The 19246-nt window shown below is 39.3% G+C and overlaps 1 protein-coding gene across 25 annotated transcripts in view; it reads left to right on the forward strand.

The window, feature by feature from the left end:
- The window catches only part of Dock9 (dedicator of cytokinesis 9), a 239728-nt gene that overhangs the window by 154886 nt on the left and 65596 nt on the right, over positions 1–19246 (forward strand). For 23 of the 25 annotated variants that reach the window (XM_087193042.1, XM_087193049.1, XM_087193052.1 and 20 more), the window contains 9 exons: positions 2274–2420; positions 2618–2701; positions 3358–3469; positions 6717–6895; positions 7125–7238; positions 8158–8275; positions 12535–12668; positions 14790–14904; positions 18352–18418. In XM_087193042.1, the coding sequence (XP_087049168.1) occupies positions 2274–2420; positions 2618–2701; positions 3358–3469; positions 6717–6895; positions 7125–7238; positions 8158–8275; positions 12535–12668; positions 14790–14904; positions 18352–18418 (1070 nt within the window). The remainder of the gene's footprint in view (positions 1–2273; positions 2421–2617; positions 2702–3357; positions 3470–6716; positions 6896–7124; positions 7239–8157; positions 8276–12534; positions 12669–14789; positions 14905–18351; positions 18419–19246) is intronic. The other 2 variants (XM_087193039.1, XM_087193056.1) reach the window with 1 other exon arrangement.

Consider the following 19246-nt stretch of genomic DNA (forward strand, 5'->3'; position numbering starts at 1 on the left):
TGTCCAGCAGAATTTCCCACATTCTATATTTGGCTAAATAACCCCACAGTGTATATAACATGATTTTATATTCCCTGCGTTTCTTTTAAACGTAGTTATATCTAGAACATAGGTTTGATTTAGGTTTGATTTCTTTCTAGCGAGGATATACTTCATAGCTGGTGCTACTGCATGGTATCAAGAGGTCTATATGTCTGGTTGTTCCACTTTTAGTGATAATAATATTGACCAACAGGTGCCCTGGTGGTTGCCCAGTCCGTGCATGATAGAATTCTTCATCTACTTTTCATGTTTTTAGTAACCATTGATTTAGCCTCAGTCTGAAGGCCACAGGCATTTCTTGGGACACTGCTTTCTCAGAAGTAGCCAGCTTGGGCATCTAGCAGTCATCCCTGATGGTTAGTGGGTCTTTCCAGAGGTCTGATCATCTACCAATGCTAACACCTCAGGACGTAGAGTGATTGCCCACACATATGGGACATAATCCCTGTGAAATTTCAAAATCAGCTATTCTGTTTTTAAAAGTAGATAAACTTAAGGGCCAGGGATTTAGCTCAGTCGTTTTGCTGCCTGCTGCACAAGCGCAAGGACCTGAGTTTGATCCCTGGTGCCAAAAAAAGAAAAGTAGCTAAACTTCATATACTGCTTTTAATTTGATCCTACCTTGCTGGATTCTCGAGTCTATGTAAGTTTACAAAGATTGCCTTGCTATTGATTTGAAAATTGAAATTATTATGAAGCTAATGCTTTGTAATAGAGTCTGGTATTTAATGGATAAACTAATGCATGCTGTCATGCCAGAAATATCTAGGTCTCAGTTCAAATTTTATAAAATACTACATTTTTAATGTGATACTAGTCTGACAGCTCTGAAACAGTCCAAAATAATAGTGGCTTAAATACGAGAGACAATTCACTTCTATATTCTAAAGAGTTATGAACTGGTAGGCAGTTTGAAGAGAAGGAGCAGCTTGTTCCCCAGGGTCATTCAGGGGCTCATCCTCCTTCTACCCAGTTATCCAGCCTAGGGTGTTACCCTGTCCGCATGGTGGAGAAGCTGGCTCACTACTAGGACATAGTACAGCATGGGGAAAAGCGTGGAAAACCAGCACCTCCTTTTAGGGGCATGGCCTGGACAAGGAACCTTAGAGACCATCAACAAGAACTCACTCATGTGGGCAATATTTAACTACAAGTTATATTGGGAAATATAGTCTCAAACTTGGCAGCCATGTGCTCTTGAATGACCCAGAGAATCAGTTACTAAAAGGGAGCAGAAAAAGAAGGCTGTTAAAGATCAACTAGTACTCTTCACTGAACTCTAACCCCCAGTTTCCTCATCTGTAGATGGGGATGACAGTACTCTCCTCTGTGGCTGTTAGAATTAAATGCATGAATGGATTGATGTAATGGTGCATTTAGTTCTACACCCTTGGGTTCTCCATAAGTTATTCTGTGTATGGAGCCCAGGAGGAGGCAGTACAGTCTCACATCACAGAAAGAACAGAAGCTTTAGACTCATGGCTGACTTGAGTCTGATTGTTTTAGTTATGTGACTGAGGATACATTTCCTAGCTTCTCTGATCCTCCATAAAATGAGGCCTGAACTCAGGAATCTTAGAAGAATTAAATGGAAAAGTACATAAAAATATGTAGTCCATTGCTTGACATGTGGAAGACATACATACATTGCCTGACATGTAGAAGATGTACAGTGCTAAATTATAGCGAATTGCTGAATAGGGTAAATTTTTAGATAAACATTCATGATGAGGGGAAGATCATTGTGTAAAATAAGTTTGAAGCAGGCTGCTGCCAAACATTTTAAACTGGTCCTGTGCAATCATCAGTCTTTGTGGTTTTAGTTAGAATACGTGGCACTTAAGCCTGAGCCAGTGCTCTCTAAAAAGGTCTCTGCAAGGTACAGGCATCAGAATCACCAGAGATGCTAGGTAAAATGCAGGTTCCTGCCCCTTCTCGCTGTTCTCCTGTGAAGCTCTTGGTTCAGAATCTCTGGGAATAGTGACTGAAGTGCCACATTTTTGCAACCTCCAAAGTGATCTTTATTCTATCAAAGTGGATCCATAGCACTTATTCAAATTATTTGAACACTTGCATAATTAGTACTTTGAGAAGAGTGATTCATTTTACGTAATTTCAGACAAATAAGATTAGAACTCTTGGTTTTTAAAAATGAGTTCAGGGATGACGTATATTAATCCCAAAGAATCCCAGCCATAATAAAATAACTGTTTGCTTTGAATTTCTTTTAGTTATTGAGGAACCAGAGATTTCCTGCCTCCTATCACCATGCAGTGGAAACTGTTGTGAATATGCTGATGCCACACATCACTCAGAAATTTCGAGATAACCCTGAGGCATCTAAGAATGCAAATCATAGCCTCGCTGTCTTCATCAAGGTGGGATCTTCCTCAGATGTGACTAAGATGGGCTCTTTAAGTAGCTACCTTGCAATGACTAGAGCAGGTGCTCCGACAGTATTGGTGGCCTATTTTTATGCTGAAGTATAAACTTACTGACAGTGGGTGCTGTTTAGAACCCTGATTTCCAAAAAGTTTGGGCTTGAAAGGACCTTTGTGGTTGTCTTGCTCCACAGAGATGCTTCACCTTCATGGACAGGGGCTTCGTCTTTAAGCAGATCAACAACTACATCAGCTGCTTTGCTCCTGGAGACCCCAAGGTAGCGTGGCTCTTGTATCCTGTTCTTGTGTCTTGCTGACTCCCATCTGGAAATCTACCTGTCCTTCTCCAATCTTGGGAATTTTCTTTCAGTTCCAGTGGGACAGCTCACACCTCTCTTGGAAATACTGGTACTTTCTTGCACTGATACATGTGAGATATTAGGGATAGTCATCGAGAATGAGAAACATTCCAGTTGGTTTTCTCTCAAGCACTCAAAATAACTTCTCAGCTGAAAAACTAAAAGTACATATGTTGAAAGTTACAGCTTACTTCACAAGAGAACTAACCATGTATCCTTTCTCTGGTGGAATTATCTGCCTCTCCTCTTGTTTTTTATTTTTAAAGCTCTGCCTTACTAGTTTTTTTATTATTGTATTGAGTCTGTATCTATAATTACAAGCTACTTGAAATACTTTATGGAAATAAGAGGAGCATAAGTAGGAAATGCCTTATAAGTCAGCTGAGGACACTGTATAATGAAATCTGTTTTCAGATAAATTCCTATAGCCATTTTAAAATCTGTAAAATTGAATACAGGATGCAGTTCCCAAAGGGTCAAGGAGCTGAAACCTCTATAAAGTAGCCAGTTTTTCATGGGCCCTATAAAATAGCCAGTGAGGTATTTAGTTTATAACTAAACACTTTTTCCTACAGACTCTCTTTGAATACAAGTTTGAATTTCTCCGGGTGGTGTGCAGTCATGAACATTATATTCCTTTGAACTTACCGATGCCATTTGGAAAAGGCAGGATTCAAAGATACCAAGGTAATCTATCTTTATATGTATTAATCATTCCATAAAGAGAGCCATTCATTTTAATGAGTATCCATTCAAATATTGTACTAGAATTTCTTGATTTTTTTATCAATGAATTAACTTTTTTCTTGTTAAATTTCTATTTCAAAAAGTATCGATAAAATATTACATGAAAACTTACTTTTTAGCAGACTACAGATCATGCCAGTTGTGACTCTTTTTTTCATTTAAAAATTTCTTTAAACAATACAAATCCATTTTATTTACTGTAGTTTATTTTTATTTGTTTCACTCTTCCATTTTCCTTGTGAATTAGCTTTGCTTTCACCAACTGTGGAGTCAGATGACACTCCTGTAGGTAGGTATGGGATGTGACACTTGCTTTCTTGCATTTTCCTCCTTCTAAAAAAAAGGAATGCAAGTGATTGCTGAAGTGCTTACATAAGCCATTCATTTAGGATTTCCTGTGTACTTCAATCAATTCTTAAACTCATGATAAACTGGAAGATTTGTTTCCACTCTGGCTAAGACATTGCTGTAACATCCCAGGGAGCCATCTTGCTCCTGAGGTCACTAGGTCCTCTGGGATGTTTCTTGAAGAAGTAGGACAAAGAAAGCCCTAGTTCACCCCAAAAATGTATTTCCCCACTTCCATAGCCCTTGTCCATAGTGATAGCAGCAGCCCAATTGCCAGCAACATGGCTTTTTCAGATGCTTTTTGCATTTGCATGTTGAGTCTTTATTAACTGTTCTGTGTCCTCTGTAATTTTAAAGAGAGTTGAGCTCAGAGAGGTTACTTTGTCTTCACTGAGTAAATGAAGTTGAAAAATTTTGTTTGGTCAGTCAGGTTATATTCATCAAGTTTAATGCTTTCTATATGCTCACATTTCCTTGTGCTAAAGGAGAAAAAGTGGAAGGGTGTCACCAAACTATTAATGACATCTCTGAAATTCAGAGAGAAACGTAGACATTCAGAAACACATATTTTCCCTCCAGACACACTTGCACAACCTTACAAGGAGCAAGCAGGGAAATAGTGGCCCTGCATTTGATATTCATGTATTCAAAAACTACTTAGACAGCACCAGGTACATCTGGCTTTGGGATATAGCTGTGGACAAATTGGATGAAAACCTTTGACCATTTTATATAAATAAAATACTCTGAAGTTTAGAGACTGGATAAATACTAAGGAGAAAAAAATAGTTTGGAAAGGGAGATGTGAAAAACCATAATGGTTGAGATAGGGTGGACAGATACCAGTTGGGGGATAAAGAAATTGAGCCAAGCATGCATGAGTCTAGGAGAAGGCTTCGTGGGCTGAGGGGACAGCAGGGCATCCAACATACACAGTCTAACCCAGGCCCATTTCTCTGGTCTCATGCCCCAGGGGTCCCCGAACTTTGGGCATACCTGCTTACTCCCAGCTTTTCAAATATGCCATGCCCACCTTGACACCCCTCACTTTCACATAGCCTCTCTCTGGGGAATCTTCCTTTTCCTCTCCAGAAGTCACACAGTACCTACCGCCTGTGGGGCTGCCGGGAGCTCCTTGGCTTCTCCCCTGACCTGAACCAAATCTCATTGTACCCTCCCTCACTTCACAGTCACCTGGATTTGGGCACTGCAGTCTTCTATCCTTTCCCCTGCTGGGTGCTGAGAGGAGCTCTTTATGCCAGAGATTGGGCAGGGAACATGTGCTAATGCCCATCTTGCCCTCTGAGTGGGCTGGGCCAAATTGTTGGTCATGCAGAACTGAGTGAAACGGAAATCCTTCAGGTGGCCTGTGGACTTGCACAAGCTCTCGGTGGACTTCAGTGCTTTTGATAGCAAAGAGGGCTGCCCTAAGCAGGTGGGCATGGGCCATATATGGATACTATGCCTTGCCACACTGATAAAAATAAGTTTTTTATGCACACACACCTGTACATGTGTATGCCGTCTGCACAGGTCTTCAAGCACATGCACAATTAAGCCATAAATAGTTTCCTTCCAAGAGATTTGTATGAATTCTAGCTGTGAACTATAGTTGGGATAAAATGAGTTTAATAATCATAAACAGTGAATGTGATTGTTCTAGAAAAGTAAATACCCTTTCCCTTCTACTAAAGAGTTTCATAAGACTGGGGTTAATATTTCAGTTAGATTTGGAAGTAACTATTCAGTATAGGGTTAAAGTCCAAGGGGAAGGATCTGTAGAATTTCCATTAATAATGGAGTCAGTATACCAACTCAAATCCTAGTATGCAGCGTTAGAGTGGTGTTAGCTGCTTTTATTTACCCTCCCTCACTGGAGTTCATGTTTGCCTCTGTCTTTTCCAGAAGGGCTTTGAGTTTTGCCATTTAGCTTGCTGCTGAGTTACTAGTTTGGTTTGGTGCTTTGTCCATTTCAGTTTTAATTTAGGTTGTTTTTTTTTTTCCTTTGGTGGTACTGGGGATCGAACTCAGGACCTTGTGCTTGTGAGACAGGCACAGTGCCACTGAGCCAAATCCCTGGCCCTCAGTTTTAGTTTATATTAATTTTCTTTTTTTTTGCTTTTAGAGATACAGAAGTGGTAAGAGAATATTTTAGACTGCAATAAATAAATTCTTCAGTGATAGCAGAATAGATAGATTTTGTACAAATTTGATTTTTTTAAACACGTTGAGTTTCATGTGGACTCAATGGGCATTGATGATGAGGAAAGAGATAACTGAACTCAAGATGTAAATAACATTTTAATTAATACATATATTTCTTTAATTAATTTTTAATTAGTACATATATTTATTCTTTACATATTTTATGTATATATTTATTAATTAGTATAGTGACTATTTTGTAACTTTGTCAGTTACAAAAAATTATATTTGTAATAGAACATGTGCTATTTAACATTCTAAAAATTGGTATGAAAACTGTTCACTAATATAGTTGTGTAGGATTCTATATGTTCCAAAATAAAAATCCAGTATAATTCTTCACATATAAGTTTGGTTTTTACATAGGAGTTTGATGTGTTAAAAATTAGAGCAGCAGGGCTGGGGATTTAGCTCAGTGGTTTTGCCGCCTACTGCGCAAGTGCAAGGACCCGAGTTCGATCCCTGGTACCCAAAAAAAAAAAAATTAGAGCAGCATTTTAAAATTAGTCCTTTCCTGTTTGAAGCCAGGTCTAATCATGTGTTCATGTACACAGGGTGGGCTGGGTTAAGTTTTTATTTTATTCAGAGAGCATTAGGTCCTCCCTAACTAAAGTAGCTTCTACCCTCCTTTCAGATCTCCAGCTTGACTACTCATTAACAGATGAGTTCTGCAGAAACCACTTCTTGGTGGGACTGTTACTGAGGGAAGTGGGCACCGCCCTCCAGGAATTTCGGGAGGTCCGTGTGATTGCCATCAGTGTGCTCAAGAACCTGCTGATAAAGCATTCTTTTGATGACAGATACGCATCTAGGGTGAGTGGTCCCCAGGGTATACATTGAAAAATGTTCTTTACTTTAAGTGATAATAAAGTCACCAATTAGAAAACTCATGGTAATAGCCCTAAGACTTGATTTTAGAATAAAATCAAATATTTCTCTTTACAAAGAAGGATCCAAATAAAACAAATAACTGACACCAACTTGGGTCATTATTCACATCTCAGAGCTGTGGAAAAACTTACTGTGTGTATCTTTGTTTCAGAGTCATCAGGCAAGGATAGCCACTCTCTACCTGCCTCTGTTTGGGCTACTTATTGAAAATGTCCAGCGGATCAACGTGAGGGATGTGTCACCCTTCCCCGTGAACCCAGGCAGTGTACGTAAGCATAGTTACATGGTCACAGCTTGTTTTATTGTCTGCCATAGAAGAGCAGAAATTTAATTTCTCATGGTTGAAAAGCCAGAAGTCCAAGTCAAGGCGTCATCAGAGCCTCTAGGGAAGAATCTGCCCCATGCGTCTCTCTCAGCTCCTGGTGGATGCTAGCAGTCCTCAGTGTTCTTTGGCCTCTGGCTGAATGTCTTCTGCTTTTGTCTTTGCCTGGTGTTCTGTCCTAAAGGCAGCTCACTGATCTCACCCAATGTAACATCAGCCTCCTCGCGCATGTTCTCTAACTCTCTCTAAGCGGAATAAATTACTCAGGATGGAATGCAGCCTCCCTGCCCTGTTTCATTCCTGAGAAAAATGAATATAAGGTGTTTCTTTGGCTTTTATCAAAGAAAAATCCCTCTTTTTGATATAACTTTAAAATTAATACAGTTTCTCCACTGACAGAGAGTTCATGTTAAGGTCCAAGGATCCAGAAAGAGTCATTGGTTCTGTTGTAACTTTCTGTGGCTCCTTTGGGAGGGAAAAACCAGTGCTCCAGTTAGAAAAAGCAGGGAGGCTTTTACTGCAGGAGGAAAGTTCTGAAACAGTGTAAAGAAAAGTTGGGTATGAGAGCTTGGACAAGGGAAAGGTGCTAGAACTGCTAGGGGAAGAGAAAGGATGACTTCAGGGAGCAAGACTTCTATGCCTCCCCGCCACCCCAATGTCCCCTGCCCTCCCCTACTCACCTCTTTTCTGATCTCTTTCCCATCTCCTCCGTCATCCATGCTGCGTGGCTGCTTCTCCCACTCAGGCTCACTGAGCGTGCCAGGCTGTTCTGTCTTGTCCCTACCTTTCCTCACACTCCAAGAACAGTTGGTGAATCTCTTTCAGTCGTCTTTGATTGATTCTTCTCTCTCCTCTTTGACAGACTGTGAAGGATGAGCCCCTTGCTCTGCCAGCTGGGAATGCACTTGTGACGCCACAGAAGGGAAGCACGCTGGACCACAGCCTGCACAAAGACCTCTTAGGTGCCATCTCTGGCATTGGTAATGCTCCGTGCTCTTACAGGCCTCTCTCTGGGGTCACACACAGTGCCCATAATCTGAGGGTTGTTAATGTGTTGCACCAGGGGATTAGGACTTGGGTGTCTGAGTGTCTGCCTTGCGTATTCTTTCTGGTGGTGATGTTTCATGACAAAAATCCCTTAACTGTAATGACTGTAATAAAAATTCCAAAATTCTTGTGACTCCTGAACATAGTGCATTTAATCACTCACCTAGGCTGTTTGCTGTTTATTAAATGCTTGTTAAGTTGATTTGACATTTTAAATCTTTGAACTGGAAGTGCCCAGCTAGCTCAGTCAGTAGGGCACGAGCCTCTTAAATCTTTTCTTTTTTTTTTTTTTTTCGGTACCGGGAATCGAACTCAGGTCCTTCCACTTGTGAGGCAGGTGGCGGAACCACTGAGCTAAATCCCTGGCCTGAGACCCTTCAATCTTAATTGGATTATTTATATTTTTCGAAATGAATATCTTTGCAGGTGTTGGGGGCAAGATTTACTTGTAATGTTGATGATTTAAATAAAATGTGACAAAATGATTCCTGAAAGAAATAGAAGTTCATGGCTAGGACTCAATCTTAAAATCAGTTTTCAGAAATTGATTTTTTTCCTACATGAAACAATGGAAGAGCAGCCCCCATGGGGAGGAAAACAGATGGTGCAAGCTAAGATTCAAATAGAATTGTTTTTCCATAAGAAAATGCTTGAGAAAATATAACTATTTATATTCTGACTAATGGAGCTGCAGCTTCATAAAGATAATGGTACTGTATCTTTTTCTCAAGTAATACAGATGTTGATAGTCTTCTGTTTCTCCGTCTCTTTACCACACTTTTAATAAATGAAGCATCCTACTGTGGCTAGTGGTTAAATTACCCATTAATAACACAAACTTGGGGGCAGAAAAAAGTACACTCTTTTAATCCAATTAATTGTCCATCCCGACAGCATGTTCTTAGTTTTGTATTATTATTAATATGCCATTTTACATGGTAGGTGATGAAACAGGGAAAATGTAAAATAAGAAAGCCCATACCAATGCCCAAATTTATCCTACACTACCACTAACAATTATCTTATTTATATTTATGTATATTTTTCATAGTTCTACTCCCCTCATTTAGCATTGTAAAAGTTAATCTGTTCAAATGCTTGGAACAGAGACTGGCACACAGTAAATACGTAGCAAATGTTGGGTGCTCTTGCAAGTTTCCATTTGCCCATTTTTGGAGCCTTCGTTCTGTTTCTGTCCTGCTCTGTCTACATGTCAAGCTGCTGCCCTGGGAGTGGGGAGGTGACTGGTCTGCAGCAGTTCATGCCAGTAGCTTAGATGAGACAGGTGTGGCCTTGGGTCTGATCTCCACCATTATTTGCCATGGGTAGAGTGTCCACCCTCTGTACCCTCCATATCCACATCTCCTAAACAGCCATTGTCAGAGATAGAGAGTTAATGTGGGGTGTACAGTGCTTGGCATGGTAAAACTCAGTATTAATATTTGACTGACTGTCATTGTAACAAATCTGGTTGAATTAGTTCTTCATGCTTTCTGGTAGCTCTCAGTAGCCAATTAGTTGAGTCCACAAGCCTAAGAGTGTGTCAAAAAATTTAATATCTGTCTTCTGTGATGGTACTCTGTGGAATCATAGGTTCCTTTTTCTGTGTACCAAGTGCGTTGGACTATTGTGTATGAAGGAGAGAAGGATGAACTAAACTTTATATTTTACTTATTGTTTGAAGTCTTTAAAAGTTAGACCTTGCACCAGAATGTTAAATACACACACACACACACACACACACACACACACACACACATGCACACGCACAATCCACAGGAACAAACTACATATGTTATTTTTGACTTCTGTATTTGCATCTACTTGCCTTAAATTAGGACTCTTGTTTTAGGATAAAGCCTAAAAATCTGAGAATTTAGGGTCTAATTTTACTTTATTGAGGAGCTCTTTCTCCTGAACTCTATGTTCTATCTCAACTGTGAATACAGTTATATTAGGAGAATTATAACTTGATCATATTATATGTTTCTTTACCCTTCATCTAGAAAAATGGTCATTTTTTTTCATAGGGTTTCACCTACTTCTGTGACAATCCATCATATGGTCTCTATTTGGGAAATGCAACCTGTGGCTTGTATTAAAGCCCCTGTTCTAGCTTGAAAATTGTATTGAAAATACAATATTTTCAAATTCCTCCTGCTCTTCTTTTCTTGGTCATAATACACTAAGTCAATTTAGAGATAATAGTGAATAAATCAGAATGTTTGGGAAGGGAAGGATTTACAACCTTTATGTTATAGGTCTGAGGTTAAAGACAGTCTTGATGTTGGCTTGAGAAAGGACTTATTAATACCATTAGCCATCAACTTTTTTTAATTAAAAAACGTTATTATCAAACACACACACATACAAAAAATTAAAATCATTCAAAGAAGAACAGTGCAAGGGGAAAAAAACCAATAATATTCAAATACAGTAGAACTCAACCAAAGCAAAACTGAAAAGCACTTAAACATTTTTTCATGTAACTTAAAAAAGCATCTCAAACACCAACAAGACACCAGAGGATGTGATTTGTTTCAGAAAGGTCCCCAAAACCAACATTGAACAAATAATGATCTGGAAAAAAATTCCAGTTAGTTAGCCGACTCCACATAAGCCAAAGTTCTGCCAAATTTAAATTTTGATACAGTCATATGACGCGCAATGGAAACACAAAGCCATCAACTTTTAAAAGTATGACAAAAAATATTTTTGGTGTGACTCAGGAGCTGGTTACATTTGTTTTGTTACTTATTTTTTAAACTTAGAGGTATCTCAGTCCAGGCCAGCTAATTTGCCTACCGAAGTCTGAAAGTATCTAGCCTGCTGTGGGTACCAGTCTAGGAGGCTGTAGTTATAGCTGCCAAACCCCGTGCCAACAGACTCCTCATGCCAGCTGCAAACCCAGCCAGGCCTTTCTGCTACAAGAAGGCATTTTGGTTCAGCACAGAATGTACAAGTCCAATGAGTCATTTTTAATTATGTAATTTATTTAACTCTTATTTAAACAGGAAGTCAGTATTACTTCAAAAAAATTTCTTAGAGCCAGGTGTGGTGGCACATGCCTGTAATCCCAGCGCTCAGGAGGCTGAGGCGGGACGATCACCATGAGTTTGAGGCCAGTCTGGGGTACATAGTGAGTCTGAGGCCAGCAAACAAAAACAAAAAATTCCTTAGTACCAAGGAGGAGGCTGACTTCAAATGCTGTTTTTTCAGGGGCGTCACAAAGTTTATTTCCAAATTAGATTTCCTTTCTGTTCATAACTTTATGACAGAGATTTCCAAATATTCTCAATGCACAGACAGTGAGAGTGGACCTTATTGTCATGGTAATTTTTCATTGTATCTCCAAGCCAAAACTAACAGTTCTGTTTACTAAAACTTACCTGTTAACAGTCCTGTTTACTAGATACCTAAAACCAAATAACTTAATAAATATTTACATTTTAACAATTTAGTACGCATTTAAAAATATGCAAATTAAAAAATATATTTCATATCATTTTTAATAACGACAACTATTACTAAAAGGTTATGTGTGCCTAACAGAAACTCGCAGCTTTTTACGCTTTAGAATCAGATTGGTCTACCACCATTCTCACTTCCTGTTCCACAGTGATTTTGTCCAGAACTTGCCTTTTATCGTAGCATCTACCAAATACCCAGCTGCACAAAAATAGGAAATTATCAAAAGGAACATAGGATCCAATATTTAAACTGCAATTTCTGGCCAGTGTCGAGTAACATTTGTTTTCCTTAAACAGTTAAAATACCCCATGACACCACAGAGTTCGCTTGTGCACCTCTGTATAGTTTGTATATCATGGGTTTGTTGTACGGTTTAATCTTTGGATAGTTGTATGTGTGCTTACCTTATAACTTTTTATCTTCATCCCATCCCATTCTAAAACAGTGTTATGCCCCTATAGTCTAACCACCAAAAGTGGTTTACATGGCAAGTGACTTGACATTTGTGCTAGAATGTCTCAGATAAAAGTTTATTTTTTAAAACTCATTCTGTGTAATGACCTGGTTCTTCAAAGATTAAGTAATTGAGTACAACTCCTGAGCCAACTTCCTAACAAAAAAAATAAGTGCCATAAAAGTAATTTACCTTAAGATTGTTAGTACTTATCTTTATTTTGTTCTGTCTTATGAAAACTTTGGTCTTGCCTTAATTTCTGTTTAGCTTCTCCATATACAACTTCAACTCCAAACATCAACAGTGTGAGAAGTGCTGACTCAAGAGGGTCTCTTATAAGCACAGATTCTGGTAACGGCCTTCCAGAAAGAAATAGTGAGAAGAGCAATTCCCTGGATAAGGTAATTTCTTTTCATGTAATATAAGTGTTTTGTATAACTAATGGATTTAGCCCAAAATAAACGTGCTTCATGTTCTAGGGTTTGTCAAATGTAACTAAAAAACACCAAACAAACAACTTGGTTGACCTGGGATACATAATCAGAACTTTGTCTAAGGTTAGAGGCCTGTCTCCTGAAACTCTTCCCTTTTTTAAATTTAAATTTAAATTTAATTTAAATTTTATTTTTATTTTATTTTAGTGTGTGTGTGTGTGTGTGTGTGTGTGTGTGTGTGTGTGTGTGTGTTGTGTTGCTAGGGATCAAACCCAGGGCCTTACACATGGTAGGGAAACGCTTTACCACTGAACTTCTCACCCAGCCCCTTGAAACACTTGATTCCTGTTTCTGGGATCTCAGATCAGGGTATCGTGTACAATGCAGTGCCTTGAATGAATGATTCTGGCAGGTTGGCACTTAGGGAATCAAAATGCTCTCTGTTTAGATGTTCACAGTGTGTTGGAGGATACTACTTATAGCACAGTATCCATGCACAGGGCTTAGGTCCAAAGCCAGCTCCAGAAAAGATTAATTGATCATATCAGTGATTCAAGGATGAGACATGATTTGAAATCACTATATCCACCCTGGACCCACTATACTTCCTCCCATACTTAACCTTTTTTCTTAAAATTAATGAAGGCTCAAACTCTAGAACTTGGTGGCAAAACATAAAGCTTGAATTTAAACCTGGAACCATAATAGATTTGGTATCACCTTAGCAAGTTTTCCTATGTTATTTCAAGGAATAGGAAAGCACCTCTACCTGTAAATAGGTAGGGATGTGTTCCTAGTTCTAACAAAATGTCCAAAAAACATCCTAGTTTGTGATCATGTCACACAATCCATGTTTGGCATTGAGGTGACTGTCTTTCAGTGCAGTTGTGTCAGGGCACAAGCATCTCAGTCTGAGCTTGTGTCATGACATGCTGAACTTCTCCCTTGACCCCGACATGCCTTCGTGTGTAGAGGGAAAAGCTGCTCCGAAGGCACTCCACTTTTGTCATACGCAGTGCTGGAGAGGAGGAGGAGAGCTGCCAGTCAGCCAGGAAAAACCGGGTCACTGTGGACTTTTCCCTTCTCACGATTCCACCTTTGCCAGAAGAACTGCTGCATGCTCCACCCTCCCTCCCACCAAAAGAAGTACTGAGATCTCCTCATGGCCCCGATTAAACGATTGGGTGATTTGATGCATCCACACCAGTTTTGCCACTAGTTGCATTTCTTCCTTAAACAAAAAATGTTCACATATCTAATTAATTAACCCTGTTTATTATGTAGATATATTCAGTTGGCCACCCACACCTTCAATGAAACATCATTTTTTACTGATGTTTTCGCTTTGGTATTTGGCAAAAAATGTTTCTGATTTCCACTGGAAATATAACTTGGAGGATTTTTAAATCTCCTGTGTTTTTAATTAAGAGATGAGATTCATGTTCTGTTTTTTCTTAATCTGAACCTGCTGTATAGTGGTAAAACTGCCCCTCTGACCTGAGCTTTTTGACGTTTGCAGTATTGAGCTAAGCTGATGATGGAATAACCTCATCAGTTTAGGGTCTTTGGCAGTGCTGTGCTGAGGTGCCCCTGTTGGTCCAGTTGGGTACCTGCCAGGTGTACTCCCCCAGCGATGCCCATGACATGCCCCACAGTGTCCCCGAATGGCAGCGCCTCGCTCTGGGCTTGTGTGGCTGGTACACAGCAACCCCTCAGGCTTCCCTTGCTGTTGCAGCCACAGCTGTTCTCCTGAGGAGATGGGCCGGTGAGCTGTCTTCTGCATCTTTACTTCTCTGTGTGATCCTTGCACACATGCTTTTTTGCATGAAGTTTTATTTGGCATAACTGAAAGTGTGGTTATCCAGTGTGAAAGGTTTGTGCCTTCCGGCTTGTCCCTTAGGAAAATGTGCAAAGGGGACAAGCCAGAAGTCTAAGAAGCAGCATTTGTGTATATACAAGGGTGAAGGTGTGCCTGTTGTGTTATGCTTTCCAATTTAAGTCTGATTCTTCCTCTTCCAAGGGAGAAAAGTGAAATGAATTTTCTCCCCTGTAATGAAATAGAAAAATTACTTGTATTTCCCTTTTTAGCACCAACAAAGTAGCACTTTGGGAAATTCTGTGGTTCGCTGTGACAAACTTGACCAGTCTGAGATTAAGAGCCTACTGATGTGTTTCCTCTACATCTTAAAGAGCATGTCTGATGGTAGGTAAAAATTGAAGATTTCTGTTTTGCTTTGTTTCAGTATTTAATTTTTTTTTATTGCAATTATTTGAAAAATATAAGGATATAAGAGAATTTTATCTGAAAATTTGGTAGAAATAAAAGACTTACTGTGGAAAAATAGCTTTGTTAATTATTTTACTCTAGAAAATGAACTCTAAAATGTGAATGGGACTATTTTCTAAACTTTTATTAAACTTGGGCCTTCCATCATAACTAAAACACAGGCAGATGAATGAAGTAGCTTTTGATTTTTTTAAATTTTGTTTATCCAAACAAACTTACTGGCAACTTGAATAACTATACTAGTCAGTCTCATGAATTAGAAAATATATTTTCCAGGGATGTATGCATTTAGAAGTATGTGCATGATCTTCCCGGCTTTAACTGGGAAGTATATTGTTTTAGTTTTCTAATGGAAGTAGTGGTATCGTTGTAGATTATGTTACTGAGTAAGAGTGTGATGACCACACCTTTTTAATAAAAATGAGCAGAACTATTAATGCTTTATCTGTATCAAATGAAGCATATAAACATATATGATAGGACAGTTTCCACCCTGGCTTTGTAATTTAACCAGTTCCATGAATTATGTCCCTTATAGTGTCGTAATTCTTATCCTGGTCAAAAATGTGGTATATTTTCCCTATAACAAATTAGAAGGTTCATTATGAGCTTCCTTAAGGTCACTGAATTAAGACAAACTCTGCTGAAAACAAAATGCCTTTTTTGAGCCCCGAGGCCTCCTGTGTCATATCTTGTGGCAGTTGGGTAGGTAGTAAACATCTGTAAGGTGTTTCTACTTGAAAATAGTGTTTTGTTTTGTTTTTACTGAACTTCTATTTCAACATTACTAGCAGCTGGACTTTACAAAACAAGTGGTAATAATGACCTCCTTGTCCTTAAAATGTTAAGGACTAGGAAATTTATTTTCTTTACCTTCAAGTGGCAGTTTAATAGAGAAGAGACAAGATTTCCTTGAATGATGACCAAATACAAAAGCACAGGGAACTCACTGATATTTAGGGTTATAAAGTTGAAATTCTTTTAAAATACAACCACCTCTTCAAAACGATTTTTAGAATATCCTGTTTTCCCCATTGCCTTCAAGTTATCACTCCTCCCCCCTTTTGGTACCATGGATCCAACTCAGGACCCTGAGCTTGCAAGGCAGGCGGCGGAACCACTGAGCTAAATCCCCAGCCCATCACTTTTCTTTTTTATATAGAATGTATGTGACTCATTTTAGAAATGTCCTCTCCCAGGGTCATAAATATTCTATTATTTGAAGGATGTATTATTTAATTTTCACATTTAAACCTAAACATATACCTAGAGTTGATTTTTGTGTGTAATATAGGCTAAGAGAAAATTGCCCTCAGAGATTATTTACCAGATAGACAACCAAAATTAATTGGATTATTCTGTTGCTAGTCTTTCCTTTTATTTTTTCCACATTTAGTGAGTTCCTGAGCGCCAGGCCCTTCGCTTTCTGTCTTTCACACCCCACCTGTGTTATAGAGCTTTAGGACAAAGCCAGTAACCAGGGTCCTGAGCTGAGAGCAGCAGGGATAGTGCTGCACCACCAGCTGTTCTACTTCATGTGTGCTGTGGGTAGCCACAGGTGCCTGCAGGAGGTCCCTGCAGGACTCTCCAGCATTCACTGGATGATCAGCGTCAAGTAGCCACAGTCTGTCTGTCTGGCTTCTGAATTCAGGCCCCCAAATATAGGGGCTTCCTGACCCAACATCATTACTAGTCCATGGGTCAAATATAGGACCCTTGAGTTACTCATAAATCCCCAGTCAGCCATGCTTCTTTAGGCAGGTGAATGAGAAAATGATCTGACTTCTCTGAGCCTTTGTTAGTACATCTGTAAATGGAAACTTTTGCATGGGATTAGGAGGAGCAGTATTATGAAATGGGAAGAGCACCTAACACAGCGCCTAGCGTGTGAGTTCTTGCTGTGTAGCCCCATTGTCCGTGTTGTCGAGGTTCCTGACAAGTATAGAGTGAAAGTCCATGGCAGTGCATCTTCTTGAGCCATCAGCCTCTCTAGCCACCCTCTCAACTCGTCTTAGCCCCCAAAGATTCAGTGGCCTTTCTTCCCAAGGGAAATAAATCTCTTCACTTATGTTTCAACCTCAGTATAAAATATAAAATTTAAGAGTCCAAAAAGGTTTAACTGAAATGATAGCATTTTTTGTGCAATATCAAACTGATGAGGGTTCATACTGTTTGATACAGTGTTTCACTTCTAAGAATTAGTTACCCCATAAGATGTAGTTTGGAGTGCATGCAAAAATCCATGTGAAGCTGCATATGGTGGCACGCAGTAATCTCAGCATTCTGGGAGGCTGAGGCAGGAGTATCAAAAGTTCAAGTCCCATGGGCCAGGGATTTAGCTTAGTGGTTCCACCGCCTACCTCAAAAGTACAAGGTCCCGAGTTCGATACCCAGTACCAAAAAATTTAAAAATTCAAGTTCCAACTGAGCAACTTAGCAAGACCCTGTCTCAAAAGAAAAAAAAAAAATAGCTGGGGATTTAGCTCAGTGGTTCTGCTGCCTGCCTTGCAAGCACAAGGTCCTGAGTTCCATCCCCGGTACAAAAAAACAATAATAATAATAATTTTTTAAAGGACTGGGGATGTAGCTCACTGGCAAGGTCCTGGCTTCAATCCTTAGTGCCAAAAAAGAAAATGAAAGAAGAGGAGGAGAGGGGAAAGAAAAAAATATATATATAGTGGCAAAAGATTAGGGAAAAAATAGTAAATATCTATCAATAGGGTATTGGTTACCCTAATTTTGGTGTAGCCATGGAGAGGAATATTATGCAACTTAGAAAAGTCTGAGATACTGTATTGTTCAGTTAAAACTCAAAGGTAATGCAGTGTGTATAGTATAGAGAAATCTTCAACAAATGCATTGCTGGGGAGAGATTCTGCAGTAGGAAACGAGACAACCTGTAAGTCTACTTATATTCTTTGAATTTTCTAGTCTATTTAAGAGCACATTATGTGTAAGTTAAATAAGCCTTCTAGTATAGTTTGCACCAGCAAATGCATGATAAGATTAAAGTTCAGCTGCTCAAATATAGCTTTGCTTTTCTGATTTTTGTTTTTTGTTTTTTGGGGGTTTTTTGGTACCAGGGAGCAAGCTTGGGACCTTGAGCTTGCAAGGCAAGCGGCAGAACCACTGAGCTAAATCCCCAGCCCTCTAGCTTTGTTAAATTGAGTAAGCCTGTCACATATTTTATCCAGGATAGGTATGTCAGCATGGCTTGTCCTTTGATCAGCTATACAATGGGGCAGAAGAAGGGCTTAGAGGCCTAAGTCTGGGGCCTCTTCCCATTGTCGTGATAACAGGCAGTTCTCCATGATGTCCCTGATATGTATGGTGATTCTAACCAAGTAAATGTTCATTTTCTAGATGCTCTGTTTACATACTGGAACAAGGCTTCAACATCTGAACTTATGGATTTTTTTACAATATCTGAGTGAGTAGTTTTGTCTTTGCTCATTGCTTCTTGGTTTTTCCTGGTGTGAAGAACACTGAAGTCGAGTCAGGGATGTAGTGTAGTGTGTGTTGCATTCGCCCTTACTAAGCTCACTCTTCTAGACCTGACCCCAGCACCTATTTTCAGGGCTTGTGAGCAAGTAGACAGTGACCAGCCTTAAATTACTGCAGATATATGTGTTACAGATGTGACTACTTGTGTGATAGGTCATGTTAATAAAATAGTACAAAATGTGCCCACTGAAGTGAACAGACAGTGGTTCTCTAAGTTGGATTAGTACCCGTATTATCTCATTTTATCTCTTCAGTGTAGGTGTCTGGTTTCTTTTAAGCTCTTTATTTTTAGAAACACATATCTACAATGCCTTATCCAAATTTGCTAGAGACAGATGATTGTTCAAATTCAGAATTGTTTTGCATTTTTGAAAACTTTACATATAGAGTAGTGTATCGTATAATGTCCCAGCAGCATCTTAGGCAACACCCCATAGTCAAACACATTATTACATCTGCAATAAAAACAGAGAGAAAGACATTCTGCACTTTCTTTAAGCAACTTTGTGTCTGTTTCTTTGGGTCATGTCTCACACAAACTTGTGTGGCAACTTGTTTTCAGTCTGTGCATTTTGGAATCCTAAGTGAAAGGCTGTGGTCCTGGTCCTCTAACGGGAGGTTGGTTCGTAGCCTTGGTTCATAGACTCGTGGCCACTCACTCTGCTGAGTTAAACAAAGGCATTTCCATGTGGTAAATCAAAATTCAGCACCAGACGATTCATTGTTTTAACTACCTCTTACTAAATGAGTGATT

This window comes from Heterocephalus glaber, unplaced genomic scaffold, assembly GCF_053883595.1.
Source record: "Heterocephalus glaber isolate CG9 unplaced genomic scaffold, H.glaber_assembly_v1.0 deba00001578, whole genome shotgun sequence".
NCBI lineage: Eukaryota > Metazoa > Chordata > Mammalia > Rodentia > Bathyergidae > Heterocephalus > Heterocephalus glaber.